Source organism: Coccidioides immitis, assembly GCF_000149335.2.
Source record: "Coccidioides immitis RS genomic scaffold supercont3.2, whole genome shotgun sequence".
NCBI classification, from domain to species: Eukaryota; Fungi; Ascomycota; class Eurotiomycetes; order Onygenales; family Onygenaceae; genus Coccidioides; species Coccidioides immitis.
Genome location: NW_004504309.1, coordinates 1,172,377 through 1,196,551, shown reverse-complemented (window position 1 = coordinate 1,196,551; position 24,175 = coordinate 1,172,377). Strand labels below are relative to the sequence as shown.

The window sequence follows — 24,175 nt, the reverse complement described above, 5'->3', positions numbered from 1 at the left end:
AGACTCTCCTTACTACAAGATGAATGTATGAGGTTGTATGGGGTCGTTGGTTACTGGCATGCCTGCATCGGTCAGGAGCCGGTGGAAGTGCCTGGTAAGATGTATATGCATACCGATGATGCGTATGCGGAGCGGGAGCAACGGCTTCATTGGAAACTGGGAAATTGCAGAGGAATCCCAGGTTAGCTTGAAGGTTGGCCATTGAATACTCCCGTGTGGGTATTTATGTTTGAACTCTCTCATATTTGACAGCTACCCTGGGGCCCCTCCCATCACAAGGCCGCCTAGCCGCCCGAAGCCACCCGAAGATCACCGTTGGCTAACTGCCAATTATAGTTACTCAGTGGGAAGTCTGGGTGGTCGCAAAATGTTCCATTCCTCATAAGCTCGGAGTAGCATTAGGGATGGGCTGTTTCGAAAGGGTCATCCATCTTGCAGCTCCATTGTAGTTTGATGCCTTTTTCTATCCACTAATCGACCCATTCCCGCCTCTGTGATACCCCTGTGTGCGCACTAATGGGGTTCCCACCACTGCAATCCGCGTTGCATATTCGCTCCAAATTTGAATGCTCGGGCACTACAGACGGTCCTCGAGCTGCGTCAAAACCAGGAGGGTCCTATGCTTCCTGGGCCATAAAAGGTCCCAAATCACCCTCGAATCGCCATTCCATCTCAATTGTGTTGCTAGATGGATTATTTGTTATGATTTCAATCCGCCGATATCGCTAATGTCTGAGGCCCATCTCCGAAATCGACGGGGAAATATGTGAGCGTGAGAGATAAAGTAAAGTGATCCCGCCAGATGGACGGAGTACGGAGTATGGGGCCCTGCGGCTTTGGCCAGACCTCCTGTGCAGAGAATGCAAGTTGGGGGGAAGCAGATGTGTACACATACATCCTACGGCAGGGAGCTAAATCTCTGTGTGCCCTCTAAGTGTTGTTGACACTATACAATAGCCGGGATTGAACTTACTTCCAAGATGCAATTATCCCTCAGGCACTGCATTAGGTAGTTCCGCTTCCGCGTGAGCTTCGGACGTGTTCATCAAAGACAGCGCCATAAATTTGTTCTCCCGCCTCCCTCCCACAGGGAGATGCATTTCGAGTCGGCGTTGTCCCTCTGCTCTTATACAAAATTTATGGGATACTGAGAAGGAAAAGCACATTCTCTCAGCGAACATTGAAAGACGCTTCAATTGAGTGAGCAAGGAAGGTAAACCAACACAGGAACACAAAAGAAAAGTGGAAGGCAGAGAGAAAGGGGGGGTTTGGGTTTGTTTGAACTAGAGGCATGCATTCCAGCAAAAGCAGAGGAAACCACTTAATCACATGCACTTGGTAGAATCTGGGGATGTCTTCTACCGAGTTGGTGGGGAAATATGAGAAGATTGAGGAAAGCAAGAGGATAGCATGGCAAGGCCTTGTGCTATCTCGGAACAGAGCATCTCGATTTTCCAGTGGGCATGGATTACTTTGTACCTATGATGTAGCTAGTCGGTTTTGACGGAGGGCTGGATCTATTTGTTGCGAACAAATTGGCCCAAGTTGAACCGCGACCGCGGCATTGAGTTTTGTATGCATGTGCACCTCAGTTATTCTTCCCTCCCGGTTGTATGCATCCTCGAGACGATCTGCCTTAGCCCTAACGAGATATACTCCGGTGCTTGATAAGAGCCTCTCAGCCCAGTTTGCCCGAAATTCCTTTTGCTTTGGAAATTTCACGGTCAGTACTCCGTAAATGATCTCCATTCCATCGTTTATAGATGCCCCACGTTCACGGATTCTGCCTTCAGTGTACAGGGAACATGGGACGGGAAACGTCTGCATGCAATCAGGGGTCTACCCAAGCCGACGTCACTTCTGCTGGATTTTCGTTTCTTTTTCTCTTTTTTTTCCGACGGAGACGCTGGTTGGTTCCTGGACCAAACAAGTTCGAACCGCTTCCAAGGAGGAACTTGCTGAGTGCCCCACATGGTTATTAAAGGACGTTCGCTTCTGACGACGTACAAGGCCGTTAGTTATCATAGATGCAAGAATGGTTGATATCATCAGAGCATACGTATGGCACCCGAGGTAGCTCGCCTGTCCTTATTGAGATCTTATAATTTACTGGTTAGCGAACGCCATGATCTCCGAGTGCTTTGTTGATATGGAATCGACTAGTATTTTGCTAGGAAAGCCTGTTTTTACAGGCCATGCGTTGCAGACGAAAGCGGGAGTCTGCCGATATGGGCGGAAAGGTCTCGCGAAATTCCTTCAAGGTTGCAGATGTTCACCCCTACGCATATTATATGAATACCCGAGGGTTCCCTAGCTAACGGGTTATTGTAAGGGTAGCACCTACTTCCATTTCCAAACCAGCGTCCAAATGCTTTCTAAACCGGAGGGGGAAAACAGCATACGGCCCGAGTATTGATTCTCAAAGATCTTCGAAGCCTCTTTTGTAGCGGGAACCCTGCCTATTTAGTTACACCGTCAATGTAAAATCTGGGCCGTCGCAGGGACTTTGGAAACCATTTGATGGGGTGGCGCTTGATGGTAGGCAAAATTACGAGTGCATTCGGCGCAACAAAATTATGAATGGGGCTGCGCAGACACTCCAGTGGTGCCTAGGATCGGGTATAGACTGCCGTGCTCTTCTGCAATCGTCTTGTTTGTTCCTGGAAATCATTTTGGCATGTTCTGACCCATCTTTAGCCCATTGCGCCGAAATATCGAAGCGGATACGGAATAGCATATCCACGTAGTCCGCACTTCTCTAGAGTATACAGTGTCCAATATTCTATTGATAGCAAAGGGATGCAAAGGGACAGGGAAGAGAAGGGGGGCCGGGGAGTTTTCGTCAGTATAAGGGTAAGCTGGGAGGGCGTTTGTGAGAGGGACCAGCCCCATTCACTCTGCTTTGTCGAATGAAGTAACTTTGCAAATACAACCACCACAAAGAAGCTACAATGGATCATGCTAAAATTGAAGGATAGTGAGAAGGTCTGGAAGTCATCAATGGGGCATGTCAACTTCTCTAGACTCCTCTGGGCGTGCACGACCGGGCATCGGGTTCTCAAGGCGCCAGAACTTCAGTGGATGTAACATGACAACCGAGCGGGTATTGCTAGTTGCACGCACCCCGCTTCCCTGTGCACGGAAGCGCTTACCATTGAGCTTGAGGTACGGAGTACCGCCATGAGAATGCACGGACCCCAGCGAGCCATGGTTCGGAAGCATGAGGATTTGCTCGTTTATTCAAGGCAAATTTGGCCTTGTCTCACATTGGACGACGATTTTTCGGCTCATTGAGCTCGAATGGCGATCATCGGATATCTCAGCATTTCAAAGCCCGCTAAATGCCAATCTCGCAATCATGGCTTTCTGGTAGCTAATGATACCGCAGCGGTGAGGTTTGCTCATCCATAGGCCTGACTTTGTGGTGTGGGCTGAAGGTCGGAAAGGATGATCGGGTCCAGGCGAGAAAAAAGCTGGATGCCACCGACATCATAGCTTTCTCACATTCAGGAAACGGACGGAGTAACAGAGTACTCTGTACTCCGTACAGGATGCTCTATGAGTTTAATGTATCTCAGTACATGGTTGGTGGGGCGGGGCGAAAGGATAAAGAATACATCTTTCTGCCGGTTGTTATTTTTAACCGGATCTCCTCCGTAAAGACTTCCGAACCCGTTACTATGTAACAATGCACCGCGTACGGAGAAGAGTACATACAAACGGAGTACTCCGTATATGTATGTATATTCTCCGTACATACTCCGTACAGTATACACATCTATTCCGGATATACCTTTCACCCCATGCGAAGAAACCAGGTGGTGATAGAGTCATCTGGTCAATTGCTTCATTTGTGTTTCTCTCCCGGATGCATTGAAAGCAAAAGCAGCCTGGTAGATGAAGGACTGAATTCTTCGATATCTATCACTTGATTTTCGCCCAGTGACCCGCTCCCCATTTGACTCTCACGAGTCTGGGCGATCCAGCTGACAACAGAAAATCGAAAAAACAAAGGAAGATCATGAGCGGGCCCTGATGATCGCACTAGGCCGAATCCGGACCGCTTAGTCAAGTGACACGCCCAGTTCTTTGCTGACGCCACAATACACGGTTAGCGAGGTGAGAGCTAATCGCTCTATGAGCCGGAATCTGCGGGCGGCTAATAAATCCCTTCGCCGGGGAGTATAAAAGGGAGTACTCCGTACATTCGAGGATAAAAAACCAGGGTTGGAATGGATAGGCTTTGAGAGCAGAGTCACCTGTCCTGCGTAATTGTCACCAGGTGGACACATGGACAAGAGGCCCGCTCAATCCATGTGCTCCCCAGGCTCTTGGTAAACCTGGGGATAATTGGTGGGGTTTCTGGAGTTGGTGGGTGGGTTTTACGGGGGCCGCGGTGGCAATTGCTTCGGTGGCCGTGTGCTCGATATTAATTGCTTTCACCGGTACGGAGTACTCCATACGCCGTATTTTTCACTCATAAGTAACGTGTTAAATTTCCAGAGTTAGTTACCCAAAACGACCGGCGTCTGTTTTCACCTTATCTGGCATCAACTCCATTTCTGCCCTCACGCTTTGTCTCGGAGGGCTCCCTAGATTGATAGAGTTGAAAAAAGAGCAAATCCACACTGGATACACTGTACATTCGCGAGTAGACAATGCGGTTATTGTATGTATGTAATGCATAGTTCCGATGACTTTGTGTGCTCTTGGACAGTCAGCCACGCGAAATGAGTCAGGGGCCTTGTATGAGTCGTTACCAATTTCAATATGCAATGTTACAGGGAGCTGAGGCCCGAAGTACCGCGCATGCAGCGGGTATTCACGACGCTTTCAACAATCTCAGTCACAGGTCAAATATAGAGCCGTGAGCTTGAGAAAGCACCTGATGCGACACTCAGCATTTTCGGGTTGTCCCCTTTTGACGGAATGAAGGTCAAGCACGTGGAAAGGTCGGAGATGGGTCCGGAGAACTCCATTCGGGGCAGGATGGCCGTCATTCGACGCTACATCTGAAGTCTTACCAGCCCTAAAAAACAGAGTACTCCGTATCCTCTTCAACCTTGGCAAATGGCTCCGGAACAACAACAGGATAAAATTCAAAACGGTTTCGCAGCACCTGAGAGACATATCTTGATTTCACTGTTCTAGAGCGAAAGCTTAACATTCTTGGATGATAGTATCAACTCACTCTTAGGTGGGATCTGCTGTTCTTAGGCAAGCTGAAGCGACACCCCATCTGATGTGCATAGACATTTTGTGACATGTATCGATACCGATACCCTTTTGCAAAATACACATCGCCGTATTGAATACACGTGCCGCTCGACTTCGGCATGCGGTTAGAGCAGATGATTGGCTGACAAGCTCATGCCAAGGACGGACTCTTACGAATTGGGTAATATATTACGTCCAAAACGGGGGCTCTGCGTATCCGTAGTTCCTGGTCCCCTTTTGTAGAGCTACCTGAACCGACGACTCCCATCGCCCTCCACACATCCCACCTGCCCACTAAGCACAGTGACCGGAGCACGCACCACCAACCCTTTCTCCCATGCTACTCTTAACCTTTCTCTTTCGATCGCCTTAACCGCCTACTCGCCTGGTCCCCCTCAACTAAGGCGATGAGAATTATCTCTTCCCTTCTCTTTCCCACCTTGAGAACTCCCTCAGGACATTCCTTACTTCCCTTCGCTGCTCGATACCCAAATCTTCGTCCCTGGCAGGCCCATTTCCATCTCAAACCCATGCATTTAAACGCCTCCCGTTATTCGCTCCTCTGTGCACAGTGATTCTCCGCCCTATTATACTCCAACCCGACACATCAGCCTGCTCTGGTGTTTGAACATCCCATCCGTGCCTCGGGCAGCGACTTCAGCCTTCTATCCACCGCAAGCTTCCCACTCCGTTCAACAACCTCGGAGTCCTTTGCGATTCGTACCGTGTCGGGTTCATCGCGGCTTTTATCGGCATCCTTCTTCAACGTTCGACTTCTTCCATTTATCGTCTAATCGCACCGTCTAAACTACGCATCGTCAGCTGCAGTCAGCCTCCCATTCTGTGGTCCAGGACCTTCCATAGCTAGCTGCCTTCCTCCATCTAAACACCTATTCGCCAGCCCCGTCAATCTTTCACCGCTATTGATCGGAAACAGCCGGCTGTCTAGGTTTACCCCGGATTGCAGCGCCTATTTCGACCGTTCTTTTTGGGAAGTTGGAAGCCTGTTCTCTACACCTGCGTCGTGGTCATATTGGTAACGATGGGTGGGTGTTTGAGTTCGAGTCCGGGTCATAGCCCGGATGAGATCGTCGACCAGAAGAAGAGAAGCCAAATGATTGACAAGAAGCTGGAGGAGGACTCAAAGAGACTGCGAAGGGAATGCAAGATTCTCCTCCTTGGTAGGTCTTTGGGCAGCGGTTCACAATCATTGATTTAGTTGGGAGGCCCTGACTCGCTGTTGCAGGTTCCGGAGAAAGCGGAAAGTCCACGATTGTGAAGCAGATGAAAATTATCCATCAAAATGGTTACACAGTTGAAGAGCTATCGATGTGCCGGCTCACCGTCTATAAGAATCTCCTCGAATGCGCAAAATCACTGGTGACCGCCATGTATGACTTTAATATCATGCCGACCAGTTCGAAAGTGCGCGAGTTTATGGAGTATTTGGACGAATACAACATTGATCCCGACCCAAACACCCCTCTTGATCCCAAAGTTGGCGAGGCCGTTACATATCTGTGGAATGATCCGGCCGTTCCGACAGTCCTTGACCGTCAGAATGAATTTTATCTAATGGATTCAGCACCCTAGTACGCCAGGACATATCCCTGCTCCTGATAAGAAGGTTCAGTGCGGATGGCTAACTCTTTGTCGCTAGTTTTTTCGATGAAGTAAAGCGCATTACGTCGCCCGATTACATCCCGAATGAAGCGGATGTCCTTCGAGCGCGAACGAAAACAACCGGTATATACGAAACAAGGTTTACAATGGGCCAGCTTAGCATTCAGTAAGTCAGGCTTCTACATTCTGAGAATGGTGGTTCTGACAAAGACTTTTCAGCATGTTTGATGTTGGTGGCCAAAGAAGCGAGCGCAAAAAATGGATTCATTGTTTCGAGAATGTAACGTCGATAATATTTTGCGTGGCGCTGAGCGAATATGACCAAGTGTTACTGGAGGAGAGCAACCAGGTATGTTACTATGACTCCATATATATAGTGTTGCCAAATATTTACAGAATTGGTTTACAGAATCGAATGATGGAAAGCCTGGTGTTGTTTGATTCGGTAGTCAATTCACGCTGGTTTATGCGGACCAGTATTGTCCTATTTTTGAATAAGGTGGATCTCTTTAGACAAAAGCTCGCACGATCGCCGCTGAGCAGGTACTTCCCTGACTATTCAGGGGGTAACGATATTAACCGAGCCGCCAAATACCTTCTTTGGAGATTTAATCAGGTGAACCGAGCGCACCTGAACCTTTACCCTCAGTAAGGAATCAGATATATACATTGTCGTGGAGTTATTCTAATATTTATTCTATAGCCTAACTCAAGCAACCGATACTTCAAACATCAGGCTTGTCTTCGCTGCAGTCAAAGAAACAATCCTGCAGAACGCCTTGAAGGATTCTGGAATCCTCTGAGCCTTCGGGGAAGCGCCAACCGCTTCCGTCAAACTAACCTCTCTTACCTTCCACCCATATATCTATCCTCATTTTACGACATCTACGTCTCTCAGGGTGTGGCATATATCTATAATTCTGCGCCAGAGAAACATAATCTCCCTATCCCGTTGGTGTAGTCGCCTGAATATGTGCTATTCTACGACCGGGCTCCAAGCTTATTTTTCAGTGTTTTCTCGGACTTGCACGGCGTTACTTGGGGAACGATAAATTGATTCCATTTCCGGCGCCGTGTGGCATGATATGCATATTGTTCTATACACTACCTGTTTCTGGTTCGGTTTCTTCGGGATTTCAAATGCGAATTTGTTTAAATTCTTCGCCGAGTTCACTCGCGCCCAAAATCTTTTCTGGTTCAGTTGATCGATTCAATTTATACCGAGTTACTTCACACGCTCAATCCTCAGGTTTCTTATTTTGGCTCTTTGACCTGGAATTGTCTTGTATGGTATTTAATTCCACCCTCTGCCACCATTTGCTCTAATGACCCTGTTTTCCTTTTTTTTTTTTTTTTCCTTCTTCTTTTTGAATGTCATGGACATGCACCAGTCGGGGTTTTCCTATTATGTTTTGAATATTGGGGGTCTGTATATTTCGTGTTTGCTCTGTGACACGACGAAGTCTCATGTGTGACTCGGATTTTATTTATTTTATTTTTTTTTTTTTTGGCAGGGCTTTTTTGTCTTCCCATTTTTTTAGCAGTAAGTTTCTTTTCGTCGGGTGTTGAGAACTTGAGCATGGGCTTGGTGACGAAAATTTGTGGGACTCTCTTATCGCAGCCCGCATAAGCTATCACATCATATCTTGCTCCCATGATGTATTTCGAGATACAAATGGCTGAGCCGGAGGTTAAATTATTAAATGCTGTTTTTCCAACCGCGCCACGCGTCGCGGTTATCCCTTGTGGGCTTGAATCCAAATCATCTGCAGATGTCTGTCAGGAGACAACAATGTGCACTGTTATTCGAGAGGATGTAACTCGGCAGTGGCAAACCGGGGAGTCAGCAGCTTTGTAGTCCGTCACGGAGTATCCACAATGGAGAGTCCAGAGCAATGACGTTATGAGGATGCTATGCTGGGGCGCTGCTTGATTGGAGATCTACATCCTGGTGGCTTAGTTCAGAGAGTCGCAGCCCGAGCTGGAACGGCGGCCGAGGATCTGTGTGCCCTGGTTTTTGTCCCCAGCCTGCATTATAAGCCAAAGATGGCCAGACTTTCTCATCGTGACCCATTGTGGTTTGTATCCTATATGGATCATTCCTTGGAAATAAGGGCTAGACTTTAATATGCCTTGACCGTCGTCATCTGGTGTACTCTGGTACATTGGCACCCTTTACTTACCTTTCCCGGTCCCAGTTGCATTTCCCCGCCCACATGGCTTAATGTACTGGCAGATAGCTCTCATACTGGCCGAAGCGGGGTGGCACAGATGACTCTCGGGCTGTCATCAGGGTGCGTATACAGGGCGGAGTGTAACCACTTCGGGAGGTGGCCGAACAGGATAGGAGCGTGCTGGAGATCCAGATTGACGATGCGTGCGGTCGGAGCAGCCGATGACATAGTTACCTATGTCCGCCATCAGGTAGAGGTACACCTGGTACATCCACCACCGTGGAACCCCTCCTTCTTGCTTTCCTCTCCAAAACTCTGTTTCGACCTCAGGTGTTGTTGTTGACGCCTTGTTGGACGGCTCCCTGATCGTGTACGTTGCAATTGGGATTTCCAGCTAGAATACGGAATATCTCCTTGATATCTCCATCAGGCCAGGGCTGTTTCGACACGACCGCATCTTCTTCACAATAGCAGCTGTGTAAGCACCGTGTCCTACGTTGTGTTCCTGTTTTACGAGTCTCTGTGCTGCCATCCCTCTCCCATCGTGTCTCCCTATTTGCCTAGTTCCCATCGCTAGGAGTTCTCCCTTGGATTCGGAATATTTATTGCTGCTATTCTCAAATGCAAGCATCCTCGCACACCAAGATCCCCTTGGCCGACCATTCTTCCTGCTTCAGAAACAGCATTCGAAGTTACGAGTCACTTGCTAATTAGGTTGTCAACTTGAAGGCGAGACTATCTGAGCCTTTTCCATCGTTTAGATTCCCCCGATGGCCTCTGCTCCGCGGGAACGCCGCTCCTCCATGGGAGCTCCAATTTCCGAGCTGCAAGGTCCCGTAGGACCTGGCTTCAGTCGGCCGAAGCACAAACGTACTTTTACGGGCTTTGGGCCAAGGGATATCAAGAAAGTCGTAGCTAGCATTCCTGAACCGCAGAGACAAGCGTGAGTTTGATTTTAAACTTGTCCTTTTTGGCGTATATTGATGCATCTCGGTCAAATACGTCTTGAATCTGCGGCTTTTGCTTTAGAATATTGCTAACATACTGAGTGCTTGTTGCAGCTGGCGGAAATTCGTATGTCCACCGTATCTTTCACCATGGTTTTTACATCGAGCTAACTTCGACCCTTTATAGGCTCCTCAGGCATTCAAAACAAAGGAAGAATTTGAGGTATGCTAAAGCTTTCAAGGGAAGCATGCACTGCGTTAAGAACGTCGATGCTGATCTGCAGTCGTAGAAAGAGGTTGTTCGCCATGTCGAGACCACCCTTGCACGCTCTTTATTCAATTGCGATGAGCTGTATGAGATTCCAACTCCATAATATCTGTAGGGCTTGAGCTAATATTATCTTCAGGGCCGCATACTCTGGAACCGCTCTCGCATTTCGTGACCGACTGGTCATTGATTGGAATAAAACTCAGCAACGTCACACCTTTGCTGATCAAAAAAGGGTGTATTGTATGTCGTGAGGTCCGTGAAATCTGCCGTTACTATGTACTGACAGCCTGTTGTTGTGGCATCATAGACCTCTCTCTCGAGTTCTTAATGGGACGTGCCCTTGATAATGCGATGCTGAATGTAGGGCTCAAGGATGTTGCGAAAGGTGCGTGTAGATTCCATTTGGGCCTCATCCCGGTCATTAATGTCCCATCCAGATGGCTTGTCCGATCTCGGTTTTCGTATCGAGGATGTAATTGATCAGGAGAATGATGCTGCACTCGGAAACGGTGGCTTGGGCCGTCTTGCTGCTTGTCTCCTTGACAGCCTTGCAAGCATGAATTATCCTGCTTGGGGTTATGGCCTGCGTTACCGCTATGGTATATTCAAACAAGAAATCGTCAATGGATATCAGATTGAAGTTCCGGATTACTGGCTAGACTTTAACCCTTGGGAATTTCCCCGACATGATGTAACTGTGGATATCCAATTCTACGGCGAAGACAAAAAATACCATGATCAAACCGGAAAGCTCGTTCATTCCTGGGAAGATGGCGAAATTGTTCAAGCAGTAGCATATGATGTTCCTATTCCTGGCTATGATACACCAACCACGAACAACCTTCGCCTTTGGTCGAGCAAGGCTGCTAGCGGCGAGTTCGACTTCCAAAAGTTCAACGCAGGCGATTACGAGAGCGCTGTTGCGGATCAGCAACAGGCCGAGACTATCTCTGCAGTGCTCTACCCTAATGACAACCTTCAGCGTGGAAAAGAACTACGATTGAAACAGCAATATTTCTGGTGCGCAGCTTCTCTCTTCGATATTGTTCGCAGATTCAAAAAGACGAAGAGGCCGTGGAGCGAATTCTCCCATCAAGTTGCTATACAATTGAACGATACACATCCTACTCTTGCGATTGTTGAGTTGCAGCGAATCCTTGTTGACCAGGAAGGTCTTGACTGGGACGAAGCTTGGGGCATTGTTCAAGGAACATTTGGTTATACAAATCATACTGTTTTGCCTGAAGCACTGGAGAAATGGTCTGTCGACTTGATCCGGCATCTGTTACCAAGACATCTATCCATCATCTTTGATATCAACCTCGGATTCCTGCAATGGGTTGAGAAAACGTTTCCCAACGATCGTGACTTGCTAACCCGCGTATCTATCATTGAAGAGTCCAGCCCGAAAATGGTGCGAATGGCACATTTAGCAATAATTGGTTCTCACAAGGTCAATGGAGTTGCCGAACTCCATTCTGATCTCATTAAAACGACAATTTTCAAAGATTTCGTTGAAATATATGGCCCGGATAAGTTCACCAACGTTACCAATGGAATAACACCGAGAAGATGGTTGCATCAAGCGAACCGTCGCTTATCTGATCTCATTGCTTCAAAACTTGGCGGGTACGAATTCTTGAAGGATCTGACGCTGTTAGACAAGCTAGAACGCTATCTGGACGACAAAGAGTTTAAGAAACAATGGGCTGAGGCCAAGTACCAGAACAAAGTCAGACTCACCAAGCACATTTACGATACTACTAGGGTTAGAGTCAACCCTGAGGCACTATTTGACATCCAAGTCAAACGAATTCACGAATATAAGCGGCAGCAGCTGAATATCTTTGGCGTGATTCACCGGTACCTAAAAATCAAAGCTATGACGCCTGAGGAACGTAAGAAGGTTGTCCCTCGAGTGTCTATTTTTGGCGGAAAAGCCGCTCCGGGTTATTGGATGGCAAAGACAATCATCCACCTTATCAATAAGGTTGGAGAGGTCGTGAATAACGACCCAGAAATTGGTGATCTGCTGAAGGTTATCTTTATTGAGGACTATAACGTCAGCAAAGCGGAGATGATCTGCCCAGCTTCTGATATCAGCGAGCACATATCAACTGCTGGGATGGAGGCTAGTGGCACAAGCAATATGAAGTTCGTGCTAAACGGCGGACTTATTATTGGGACTTGTGACGGTGCGAATGTAAGGATGTTACTTGCCAGATTCTAGCCCTTTTGAGTTCACTAACAATGATAAATACAGATCGAAATTACCCGCGAAGTTGGAGAGCAAAATATCTTCCTATTTGGTAATCTAGCTGAAGATGTCGATGACCTACGACACGCCCACGTCTATAATCCGTCGAGCATAGAGTTCGATCCAGACCTTCGTGCCGTCTTCGATTGTATCCTCTCCGGAAAATTTGGTAGCGCAGAGGAGTTCTCAGCGATTATCGACTCTATCGTTGACCATGGAGATTACTATCTCGTGAGCGATGATTTCCATTCATATATCGAGACACAAGGTCTCGTTGATGACGCATATAAAAACCAGGATGGCTGGGTTGAAAAGTGCATTCAGAGCGTTGCGAGAATGGGGTTCTTTTCTTCGGATAGGGTTATTTCTGAATATGCTGAAAGCATTTGGAACGTTGAACCTGTAGAGGTGAACGAATAAAGGCACTCGTGGTCTATGAAAGAATCCCAATCTGTCGAGCACATGGGCAAATGAAGAGGTCGACCGGGACTGATCACAAAATCAATTGATACGTTTTTGCCTTTTCAACGTTGTTTTAACGCAAGGAGAATTGAACCTTTATTATCCAATTTGTACTCGAGAATGTGGCACTATATTACCTGCATCGATATTTCTGGATCTGTTGCATTACTTCTATATGCATAAGCATTCGCTCGAGCTTTTTTTCCTCCCTACCTAGCTACGTAGAAATCTTAAAATTCGAGTTGATGGAGAATATTGCAGTGGGTTAGGAAGGAGATATCGCTTCATAGAATCCTCGCATCAACTGTAATTGTATGTTTCTTATCAATGGTAAAACTTGGTTTCTTCGCTTCCTGCCATCCACATCATTACACTATATACAGAAACATCATTAGATGGATTTTATTAGGACCTATCAGCTAGATTGGTGGGGTCAGAGACGGTTCGTACACAGGGAGTCCTCTACAAGTAGCGCCGATGATAGGTAGTGAGAACGCCCACAGGATGGGCCAGGCTCGTAATACTATCATGCTGTCGTGAGTTCTGCAATTCTCTTCTCTATCTCTGGGATCGCGCGGAGTTCAAGGTCAATCTCTTCCTTCTCACTGTCGAATCAAGTTAGTAAAAGCCCAAAATTGCTTTGAGCATTTCAAGAAAACATACTCTTCAAGTTTTAGTCGTTTCTCCCAATCCAGGCCCGTAAAAACGTAATGACCTTGTCCATCGAACTGCAGGATCTTCTTATGGTACTTCCACAAGCTCCGTCGATGCGATACAGTCATCAACGTAACTCCCAAACTCTTCGCCGTTTCGTACATCACCTTCTCAATCTCAAGCGTGACAGATGACGTGCACTCGTCTAGAATAGCATATTTTGGCTTATGATAGAACAGTCGGGCCATTGCAATTCGCTGCTGCATACCGCCTGAAAGCACGTCACGCCATTCTTCTTCAGCATCCCAACCACCTGGTCTATTGACAATAGATGAGATTTCGAGGATGGACAAGATATCATAAAGGTCAGCATCGGTTGTTCCTTTTTCATGCATTTCTTTCATGCCATCAGGATAGATAACCTGTTGACGTAAGGTGCCGCGGGACAAGTACGGGCGCTGGGGTATATAGAAAATTTGATCGAATGTTGGCTTTTTAACAGTCCCTCCATATACAGGCCACAAACCACCTAGGATGCGGAACAAAGATGATTTACCACACCCGTTCGGCCCAACAATAAGTAGATGTTCACCTGGGTGGACTGAGAAAGAGAGCTTCTCAACAAGAATGTCACCATTGGGTGAAACGATAGGGACGTCGGTAAATTCAATTGAGTCGCTTTCAGAAATTGTACCCCGTTTGCTTAGCACAGCAGCATGACCTTCGATTGATGCCGAAGAAACAAGCTTCTTTTCGAACCTGCCTTTTGATATATCGTCGATGACCTCGAGAAGGGAAGTGACACGAGTGGTGTGGCCGGCTAACTGAGAGATCTCTTTATAGGAGAACATTACGCGGCCAAATGCATCGGAGGACGAAAGGAGCATTCGGCGGTTCGTGACGAAACCTAGGCACACAATAAGTATTTCGTCGAACAGGAAGTGCAATCAGACTTACTTTCAGTTCGGTCGCCCATAGTAGACGAAACCTGGCCAGGGATTTTGAAAAACACGGGGAAACTGCAGAGTATCAAGCCCAAGGCACCCCAGAAATACTTTATAACGAAATCCTCCATGAATCCGTGATACAACCTCCTCCGTAAAATACGGTTAACATGCTTTATTAAGGTAAAGTATCCCTTGTCTAAGGTGTCTTTTTCCGATTCATGACCATGATACAAGGCGATTTCCTCGCTATAATCTATCAATCGCGTGTGTTGGAAACGGAATTCTCCTTCGAGCTTCGCCTCATCGGCAACGTATTTGCCGAACGGTGGTGTAAGAGCTCGCATAACATTGGCGGATAATTGGACGAGAAGCGACATAATAAAAAGGCCTTCTCCACCAACGCTCTTTGAGAGGGAATAGTTATATATAGCCATATCGAGGATTGGTTTTGCTAGATTCGAGTATAGCTCTGCAAGGCTGTTTGAAAATCGTGCTATATCGACCGTGATAAGCTGATCCGGATTTTTTATTCGATCATCAAGCGCTGAAATTGTGTAAAATGTCATATTAGTTAGGTACTCATTTTGAACATACTCGGTCAGGCGTTTTCTGTATTGCAAGGCAAGCTGGCACTGGTGATACGATAGCTGTTGAAGAAAATGATTATTAGCAACCGGTCTTTAACGAAGGAGTTCCAGGTCCAACCATCGTACCATGGAGTTTGTGAATGTTGCGGGAACCGCCACCGTCATCCACCAGACCAGACCCAGTAGGAATTCCCTTCCTTTGCCCCTGACCAAGCTACTGACAAGTTTTCCATCAAGTTCGGCGACGTAGAGACTTAGAAGAGTCCGGAGCACAAGGAAAACCGAATGACTGAGCAGGAGTCTAAACTCTTTGCTCTTCCATCCCGGAATCACAATTCTGAGCAATCGCGCCAAATTTCTCAGGAACTCCCTGTTTAATCCTATCTTTTTCCGTGGCACGCCCTCTGTGCCGCCAGATGCATCTCTATCATAACTCCGGGTGCTCGGCCGCTCCCGAATCTCCGCCTGTCGCTGGGACGCTTTCTGTTCCGAAATAGCATTGTGGACACGCTTGATGAGGGCAAGGAAAAGAGTCAAGTAGACACCACGGGATATTGTTTTGCGATGTTTAAGGTATTTGCTGGTTAGCTGAGAGAGCGCGCGCCCGATTGCGCGTTCGGAGAGCACGGGCTTAGATTGCAAGATCATGTTGTACGAAACGAAGCGTAGGGGATGTCGCAACTTGTTGTAAGACAAATGAAATCGGGATCAAGGCAGCAACGGACTCTATAACAGGTTCGTTCATTGATCCCGCGAGCCAGTCCAATGAAATTCACATCGATCTTTATCTTCGACGACGTAAGGCAAGGAGAGCAGTGGGAATTATATGTACGAGTATAACGAAATAATATACACCTACTCCGTAGATATATCAGCAAATCATTTAAGTCACAGCACCAGCTTCAGGCGAGGGTTATCAAAGAGGCTGATGGCCGGCCATCTTTCAGTGCTTTTGGGAGATGCGACCGATTTCGATGCTTCCGCCTCAAACCATGTCGCCGCCCAGCAACGTCGCAAACTTGCATGTGAAGCTGGCTCTTCCCTTTCTTGGCTGAGCCGAGGATCGCCGATTTTGCTGACATAAGACAGAATCACGTGCACAAGCCACAGCCCTACCAACGCCGAGCCACTGAGGCTCCAGCTTGTGCGAACTTCATCCCGAGAGCAGACTTCATCTCGACTGACCACGGGGGCCACCGCTTGCGATAGCAGCATAGCAGGGTCGCAATTGATCATGTCTCTCCATTTTGACATGATCCTTAAAATGGTACTTTGACGCCCTACTCAACCGCCCGTCACAGCTCCCCGAACCCGTACCACGATCCAGACCACAGAGCTCTTTGCACGACACAATACCCTTGAATGGCCGCTAGATGCGGCTGGCGGCCTTGCAATCTCTGCCTCTGGGAAATATGGCATTGGCGATGAATCTGCCTAAGCCATCTTGTCTCAACCCGGCTATTGAGACCTTGCTTTCTGTGTCTTCTTTCTTCATATACTCTGCGTACCTGATTCAAGATAGATAAAGAGTTCAAAGAAGTTGTCGGTCGATGGCCGCAAATATAGAATCTCTTCTTCTAGTATGTTCATTTTGCTGTTTGGGCCTAGATTATTACCTGCTTTACTAGCAGCGTCTGGCGGCCATAATTCTCTTGTGCCTGCCGCAGTCCACAAAGCTTGATCGACAACGGGCTACCTTTATGGTAAGCGTGTAGCAGTTTGAAAGAGGTAGCTAGAGATTGAGAATTGGCTGCTGGGGCATTCCTATTCTACCTGCTGATGCTGGGAAGAAACATAAATATGCCTCAAGCGGCAGGTTTTGCTTCTCAGTTCACGGTGCCAGGCAATTTAGCTCTAGCCGACGATCTCAACCCTTTATATGCTTCTTCACATTCGATGTGTTTGTCAATATAAGATCATAGGGCTCGGGGGTCTCCTTGTTGGCCTGATTCATGTCCTCCTTGTCACGTGCTGCACAGATGTATATTTTCGCAGAGCTCATCGGGCTCTTTCACATTTCCTTTCTCGCATTGCTCTCATTCCTTCATGAGGACTTTGTTGTTTTCAAGTTTTTAGCCTGACAATTGATTTCTTGGTTCGGTCCTATAAGCCTTTCAAGAATCCTCTCCTTCACCTATATGTTGCTCCACACGGTAGTTGCAAACTAGCCAACGCCAATATGCCCTTCCCAAACATTCCAGTTGATCTGTTTGAGTGCATACTGGACCATGTAGGCTTTCCTTTATCCCCAGTTTGTGTTTCATATTGCCAATAACCTGCTTGTCTGCTCCAGCTTACGCCGTCGGACTTGGTTGCTCTTACTCAAGTCTCAAAGCTGTTCAATGCCTTTATAGTCCCACGGCTATACTTTCACACAGTACTTAAGATCGATTCACTTGATCACAAGTCAGTTAAGGAAGACCAACCCAATTATGAGGTTTGGCTGGAAGCTCTTAGAGGACTCGTGTCAAACTCACAAAAGCAATGTGAGAGTGTGCATAAGCTCACTATCTGCGGAGAGTACGCTTTCGGAGAAAATAAGTCAAAGCATGGGATCGATCGAACCATAGTTTCCTCTAGGTCACAAAACATTCAAGGAGCTGTATCCTCTCTCGTTAACTTCCTGCTGGAGATGGCGCTCCCAAAGATGACCCAGTTGATCGACATAGAGTAAGTCTGCGACGATGTACCCGTTTCAGTGTCGCTGAGTAGGGGACTGAACCTTGCTGCAGGTGGTTGTCAGGATTTCGGCCCTCGAACAGAATCTTCGAGGAACTGTCGCTATGTCCGCTAAGATCTCTTTCCTTTAACGCCGGGTTGATGGTTAACTATCATGTCCAAGAAAACATGTTTCGCTATGCAAGCTTGAACCTTCAAAGGCTTGATTGGGATGGAATCGAGTCTCTGCGCCTTTTCAACCTCAATGACCTCGAAAGCATTGGATTCATAGCTCGACTAATTCGACATGCAGGAGGCCAACTCAAAGACCTTCAGTTTCATTTCTCACTACCTTTCCCCAGGGACAAAGAACAGGATATTCCTCCACTTGATGCCACTGCGTGGCTTCTTGGTGAACTTGGCCAGGCTCCCCAGCCAAGGCAGCTCCAAGCACTAGGCATATATGAATCCGGAAAGGTCGACCTTACATTCTTGTTTCATATCTTTGATGTTTCAGTCCTTGAACACTTCACTTTTATGCCTCACTGGGGTGATTTTTCAGAAACTTCCGGAGTGTGGAGTGAACTGCACAAACGTGGGGTTAAATTGAAGTCTGTTATGGCTGACCACCAGGGGGAGGGAATGGAAGCTTACTTTTCATCCTTTGAAGGACTGAGGGAGCTGTTCCTGCAATATGTCGAAACAAACCTGGCTGTTTCCCCCTTATGTGCCCGACACTGGAGCACTTTAAGGACAATCTTTCTGCCCCATAATCAGCATGCCATGGAAGACCTTGGGGCTATCATCCAGAACTGCACTGGTCTTAAAGAGCTTGGTATGATGCTTTACACGTCAAGCATAGTGAGTGCAACTAGATTTCAGCATATCCCGTCCAATCATGCGACAATTATGTGATTGAACGACTAAGCGTCACATGTTGTTGCTCCCGCTGTCATGAATATAAAGCTGACCACCAACCCTCTCTCTTCTAGCACACCATCTACAAACTCTTCGAACAAAGCCGCTTGCAGTCGGTATTCTTCTACATAAGCTCCCCAGATCCAAACCCAAACCGACCCGTCCACAATGCTGAGATAATGTCCCCAAAAAACTTCATCAAACGCTTTGTAGAGTACTTTGCAGGCAGCCCACGTCGACAGCGCCCACAAAACTTTTCCACCTTCTACCATGGCCTCAAAAGGATCTCGTATCATGACTCCTTGTGGGTAATGACGCCGACCAGTGAAGTGTTCATCGAAGGGTCCACTTATGATTACATAGCTCGGGGTAATCACCCGAAGAGAGTCAAGATTCACGACACAGGCATGATAGCCACAGTTAGAGAGGTGAACCAGTTTGTGCTTAATGAGTTTAGGGAGAAAGGTGTGCGCCTGCTGCCGGTCCGTGTTCAATGGAGCAAGTACAGGGGTGATAAGACCGTCGAGAGGCTTATCGACTATCTCATAACAAAGCACCCGGAACGGACTGCGCATCCTTATGCGCAGGCAAATCGCTTCGTGGAGCCGCGGTTAAGATATTAAGGCGGAAGAAGGGCATATGTATACGGCAGTTAAGAATGGAGGCTTATTTACAAGAGTTTCTTGCTTAAGGCTTACAGGAAAGTCAAAGGGGGTTGGGCTAGGAAATCCAGAGGTGAACTTCACCCTGGAGATTATGACTGTTTTCTAAGGAGTTTAGGAAAGCTTTGGCCTGTTGGCCTACTTACACCTTGGAAATAATGCTTTTACTGACTGCTTTATTATGATTACACACTTCAAACCACCATGGGCCATTATTAGTAGACAGGATTGTATCAGCCCTACTGAAGGACATCAATTTGAAGGCGCAGTATGCTTTTTGACCAAGCATCAAAAGCCATAAAAGGAGCCAGCTAAAAGGAGCATAAATTAAGCTCCACGCTCACACAAAAAGCCTATGCCAAAAAAGAGGTACTATAGCTAGGCATGACTGCTTGCACCAATCCATAAGCAGGAACCAAAAAAAAAAAAAGAAAAAAAAAAAAAGAAAAAAGGAGGGGGTAATAATTCAGTGCTACTAGGCACATAAAAGCAATCATAAATCATCCTACACAAGATTCCTACAACCCCTTTTACCAATCACCAATATAGAGAGTGAAGAAAGAGAATTTCACTGCCGCCAACTCATCCCAGCATCTTGTTCAATCCCCACGACTCCTTATACCTGCATTGATCAACGCCACAATCTGGTCCTCCTTGAACTCCGCAAGAGCATCGGGGTCATGTCTCTGCAACTCCACCAGGTCTTCAAGGCTAGCGGACCTCAGTCCTCGGAGAGACTGCCCCTCGTACGAACCCTCACGCATATGTAGTGCCAATTGCGGATCGGACTCGCTGCTGCGGAGCTGTTCCAGTTTCTTCTGCAGCTCAGCGATGTTCGGCGGCGATCGTGAGATGGTTCCATCGCCATTGTCTAGTTCAGAGTTGAGCACGTCGTGACTAAGACGTTGCCCTAGGCGAAGCACACGGCCTTCTTCGGAGGTCAAGGCCCGAGAGTGGAGAGACGTGTTGGAACTAGTACGCGATAAGCGGACGGCATATCTATCGGCGTCATCGTTTTCAACGACGCCATTCTCTGGGCTCTGGCTCAAGCCAGCTCCTTCGTCAACGTCGGAGTTCTTATCGGCCTGGTCGGATGACGGGAGGGAGAATTCAGTAGCAGGGCCGGCATCTGTACCCGAACTCATCTCGGCTGGGAGACGTGTATCCGGGAATTCGTCTTCAAACCGCTGAATCATTCTTTGCAGCGTGCCATCAAGGAATAGAAGACGTCCTACAAAACAAAATCAGTTAACTACTAAAGAGCAAACCTCATCAAACGTTGGAGGGCAACAAAGCACTTACGATAATTCAAATCATTGCCGGCCTTGTCTTCACGAACAAGAGCCGGCTGCAACCGCACGCGTATCCTTCTCGCTGCATTTAGAAGATTCTTGGACATATCTCGCGGTTTCTTATTAACACGGACATGGCTGAGACGACGCAGCGGGGTCGATGCTCCGCTGGGTGGAGGGGACAGGTCGCCAATGGCTTCCACTCCACCGTAATCTGTGTTTCCCAAACAAACTCCCAAAGCTTTCACGACGCCACTACCCCCAATTACATAATCCTCGTCAGGGGCAAGATTCGCGTCGTCAACGGTACCGTTAGCTTCTTCATTATCGCCATGGCCAACAAGATGGGCGAGGACATCTGGAATTGGGACAGCGTCTTTCTCTGAGGTTTGGCCGTCTGCTGCGGATGACAGCTGTTCCGCAAGTTCGCCCCTTTCGAGGTTACGGAGGGAATAAGCGACTATCTGCGAAGCTAGCGCCTTGACGATTTCATTATTGTCCGCTGTAGGAACGTCAATCTCCACTGCAATCATAGTCTTTGATACTCGAACTGCAGCCATGAACGAGGCGTAAAGAGCACAGGCTTCTTCTTGGGTAGTAGCATCCTTGGCGGCAGCTAATGCCTCGATCGCCGAATTTTCAAGGACACTGATATGGCAAAGCTTGGGGCAATCGGGCAAAATCTCAGCTATAGCTATTGCTTTCTCGGAAGTAAGGTCTACATCAGCAAGGTGCACGCGTCTCAGTTCTGGGAGCTTCGGTAGGTATCGCCGTAAAGTCGCAAGGGAGTCGGGTTGTATAGTAAATAGTTCTTGATTATGCGATAGGTCGATGAATCGGAAATTAGGCAATACTATCAGCGCTTGAAGGAGATTGGCGAGAGTCTTGGGAACGAGTGAGCAATCCGCTAAACTGAGCGCTGTGAGCGGAATAGTCTTTTGGAACGCAGCGGTGAGCAGGTCCAAATGGTCGTTCAGGTCGTTGCCACCCAAGTCCAAACCTTCGCAATGTCCAGCATTGAAATATTTAATGACGTGCCGAAGACCCTCCCTTGTTAAATTATTGTTTGCAAGGCCAAGCCTTCGAAGACCGATAGTCTTGGCGGCATCGCAAATCTTCTCCAGATCTTCGGTGGAAGGACAGCATTCGCTAATAACAAGTTCCTCCAAACGATTCTTCGCAAGTCGTTCTGCTAGCGCCCGAGAAAACACTGTCGCAATACTGGCAGACGGACCGGTAGGCCTCGACACGGATGTCGGGCTGTTACTTGGCGGTGGTGGCGACGGGAACGGGATTCTGGAGAGATCGATTCCCCTGAGCGAGCGAGACATGTGAATGAAAAGGCTTACATGGCGCCAGCCCTCAGGGCCGATTTTGGGATTATCCTTCAACGATAGTTTCTCGATTGCGCCAAATTTTTCCTCTTTCACTAGCCTATCTGTCTTTTTGCTGCGTTTAGAGCCTCTTGCAAGTCTGGCGGCTTCAACGGTTTTTGTAGACAATAAACCCGCCAGAATAACCCGAACGGCCTCGTCAGTTAGCCCGCAGTCCTGTAATATCAACTTGCGGACAGGTACAATCGCAAGCCAATCGCTGAAGGTAACAATGTCCTGAAAGGACATTGCGAATCCAGTAAGATCTAGGACGCCAACAGTGCCCGGAGATTCTGCAAGGGATGACGAGGGTGAGGAGATTTGCTCAACAAGCTTTTTCAGTATACCAGTCTCTCGCAACTGGCAGCAACGGCGATAGATTCTCACAGGATCCGTAGTCGGCTGATCTTGACCACGTTGGAAGCGATGTGGAGACGACGAGTTTCCAGGGTCGCTCATGTCAAAATGCAGAGGAACACTGCCACTCTCCTCTGCTAGTCGCCGCTTTCGTTCTTTTCGTTCTTTGCGCTCTTCTTCCGACTTCTTCTTCTTTTCTTGTTTTCTCGTCATTTCCTTGGCCGGAGACTTGCCCCCACCATCTTGTACTGGTCCGGTGTCATCCATTCCACTTAACGACGGAGAGGGTGGTGTATGTTGTGCAGCTTTAAGAGCCACACCTTCAGCTTTTTCAGCTACCTTGGCGTCCTTCTTTTGACTGGACTTGCTTGACTCGGTTCCATTCACCTGACCTTTCCCAGCCTTTGATTTGATATCTTCGTCGGAGTCAGCGCGGCGAGAGACCCCAGCTATCTCAACATCAACGCAAAACGCAACGCGACGTAGCTTTGCCTGGTTTAATTCCGGAATCTTGCACCTATCGCGATCGCGATCGATATTCATGACCCGGCGTTCACAGATAGACCCTCCATGGGCGGCCATCCGGCCCAATCCACCACCGCTAGATGCAAGTTTGCGAAACGCATTATGAAAGAACGAAGGATTCTTGGGGGAGTGGGAGCCGAACGAGCCTGACTGAATTTCCCTCTCGCTATCCTTTGGTGAATACGCAGCTCCGAACGGGTTCAGTGACTCCGTACGTGGGCTGTGTGCTTGCAATCTGGAATTGCTGGGGGCGTCTTTCATATGGCTCTGCACGGGAGGCGTTGAGCCGGAGCTGAACTTGGAGCTCAAATTAGATATCCATGAATTTCGTCTCGAAGCGGTAGGCCTCGCGTTCGAAGGCTTATGGCCAATCGGGATAGGAGTCGTAAGCGAGGGTGGCAACGGTTTAGTGTCGATTGGAGTCGGAGCATCTTTATCTTTCTTTGATTTGGAAGGCTGGCGAACGAGGATCGGTGTACTTTTGGCGGTCGAACTCGGGGATGTGCCGTCCTTGACCTCTCCTCCCTGTTGTGGTTTCGGGGTCCCTTCCGCGGCCGGGGGCAGTGGGAGAGGGGTGGCCTTGGGAGAGGGTCGAGAGGATGCAGACTTGGTTCGGACAAGGTTATCTAAGAAGAAAAGACAGAAAAGTCATTCGAATCAGCACTTTCACAGAAGAGGACCTCCTGAGCATATCTTGGTCGCAATTTGGAGATTGCTTGCTGGGTCAAGGTAAGGAAACTGAAGGCTCATGGGCAGCAGTGCATGTTGGGTTCTGCGATCACAAAAACTTCCCGGGGAATATATATATATATCGGTATATACCTTTCTGGGAATGATGCAACCAGCTCACATCAACAGTATCAACGCCGTCCATCTTGGAGATTCACGTCCTTCACACAACCACAAATCCTTCAGATTCTCGGGAGAACTGCCCGTGCGATGAGATGGATGTCCCGAGGTCGATGACGCTCCAGGGGGTTGCCGGCAGAGCGAATAATGCAACCGGTCAGGCCACGATTCCAGCGTACTAGTCGTAAGTCGGAGGGGGGTCTTTATTGTCGGGCACTGGAAGTTCTCAGCACAAAGCTGCTATCGCGAGCGGAGTATCGTAATTATGTATCCATCGCAAGTAACAAGCGGCACAAGGATCCAAAGACATTATGGTGAAGGTTAGTCGTATTCCTTGGGGTGAAGATATGATGCCTTTGGGCAGGGCTCTGTTAGTGGGCGGGAGGGCTGTGGCTGAAAAAA

General features: G+C 47.9%; 7 protein-coding genes across 7 annotated transcripts; 4 read left to right on the top strand and 3 right to left on the bottom strand.

Annotated features, from left to right (window-relative positions):
• Nucleotides 1-1,479: 1,479 nt before the first annotated feature.
• On the bottom strand, nt 1,480-2,631 carry CIMG_05914 (uncharacterized protein; the record flags this gene model as incomplete). Its single annotated transcript, XM_001242017.2, has 3 exons — nt 2,345-2,631; nt 2,060-2,278; nt 1,480-1,992 (listed from the first exon to the last, which is right to left on the bottom strand). The coding sequence occupies exon 3, from the start codon at nt 1,825-1,827 to the stop codon at nt 1,480-1,482; it is 348 nt and encodes a 115-aa protein (XP_001242018.2). The 5' UTR covers nt 1,828-1,992; nt 2,060-2,278; nt 2,345-2,631.
• A 376-nt stretch (nt 2,632-3,007) lies between these two features.
• Nucleotides 3,008-3,686, top strand: CIMG_05913 (uncharacterized protein; the record flags this gene model as incomplete). Its single annotated transcript, XM_001242016.2, has 2 exons — nt 3,008-3,165; nt 3,389-3,686. 2 exons carry the CDS (start codon nt 3,008-3,010, stop codon nt 3,684-3,686), a joined length of 456 nt encoding a protein of 151 aa, XP_001242017.2.
• Nucleotides 3,687-5,597: 1,911 nt separating this feature from the next.
• CIMG_05912 (guanine nucleotide-binding protein alpha-3 subunit) lies at nt 5,598-8,549 on the top strand. Its single transcript, XM_001242015.2, has 6 exons — nt 5,598-6,398; nt 6,464-6,809; nt 6,878-7,006; nt 7,060-7,189; nt 7,250-7,488; nt 7,544-8,549. Exons 1-6 carry the CDS (start codon nt 6,260-6,262, stop codon nt 7,641-7,643), a joined length of 1,083 nt encoding a protein of 360 aa, XP_001242016.1. The 5' UTR covers nt 5,598-6,259; the 3' UTR covers nt 7,644-8,549.
• A 377-nt stretch (nt 8,550-8,926) lies between these two features.
• On the top strand, nt 8,927-13,299 carry CIMG_05911 (glycogen/starch/alpha-glucan phosphorylase). The gene is made up of 10 exons (XM_001242014.2): nt 8,927-9,134; nt 9,233-9,492; nt 9,744-9,957; nt 10,076-10,088; nt 10,149-10,184; nt 10,252-10,313; nt 10,369-10,472; nt 10,540-10,617; nt 10,670-12,435; nt 12,496-13,299. The coding sequence occupies exons 3-10, from the start codon at nt 9,785-9,787 to the stop codon at nt 12,907-12,909; spliced, it is 2,646 nt and encodes an 881-aa protein (XP_001242015.2). The 5' UTR covers nt 8,927-9,134; nt 9,233-9,492; nt 9,744-9,784; the 3' UTR covers nt 12,910-13,299.
• Nucleotides 13,300-13,477: 178 nt separating this feature from the next.
• CIMG_05910 (ABC fatty acid transporter) lies at nt 13,478-16,050 on the bottom strand (the record flags this gene model as incomplete). The annotated part of the gene is made up of 5 exons (XM_001242013.2): nt 15,999-16,050; nt 15,266-15,921; nt 14,563-15,199; nt 13,615-14,512; nt 13,478-13,556 (listed from the first exon to the last, which is right to left on the bottom strand). The coding sequence occupies exons 2-5, from the start codon at nt 15,785-15,787 to the stop codon at nt 13,478-13,480; spliced, it is 2,136 nt and encodes a 711-aa protein (XP_001242014.1). The 5' UTR covers nt 15,788-15,921; nt 15,999-16,050.
• A 1,268-nt stretch (nt 16,051-17,318) lies between these two features.
• Nucleotides 17,319-19,338, top strand: CIMG_05909 (uncharacterized protein; the record flags this gene model as incomplete). The annotated part of the gene is made up of 4 exons (XM_001242012.2): nt 17,319-17,369; nt 17,433-17,809; nt 17,872-18,658; nt 18,790-19,338. 4 exons carry the CDS (start codon nt 17,319-17,321, stop codon nt 19,336-19,338), a joined length of 1,764 nt encoding a protein of 587 aa, XP_001242013.2.
• A 268-nt stretch (nt 19,339-19,606) lies between these two features.
• CIMG_05908 (cell wall biogenesis protein Mhp1) lies at nt 19,607-24,161 on the bottom strand. The gene is made up of 3 exons (XM_001242011.2): nt 23,747-24,161; nt 20,680-23,550; nt 19,607-20,608 (listed from the first exon to the last, which is right to left on the bottom strand). The coding sequence occupies exons 1-3, from the start codon at nt 23,796-23,798 to the stop codon at nt 19,977-19,979; spliced, it is 3,555 nt and encodes a 1,184-aa protein (XP_001242012.2). The 5' UTR covers nt 23,799-24,161; the 3' UTR covers nt 19,607-19,976.
• Between the last annotated feature and the right edge of the window lie 14 nt (nt 24,162-24,175).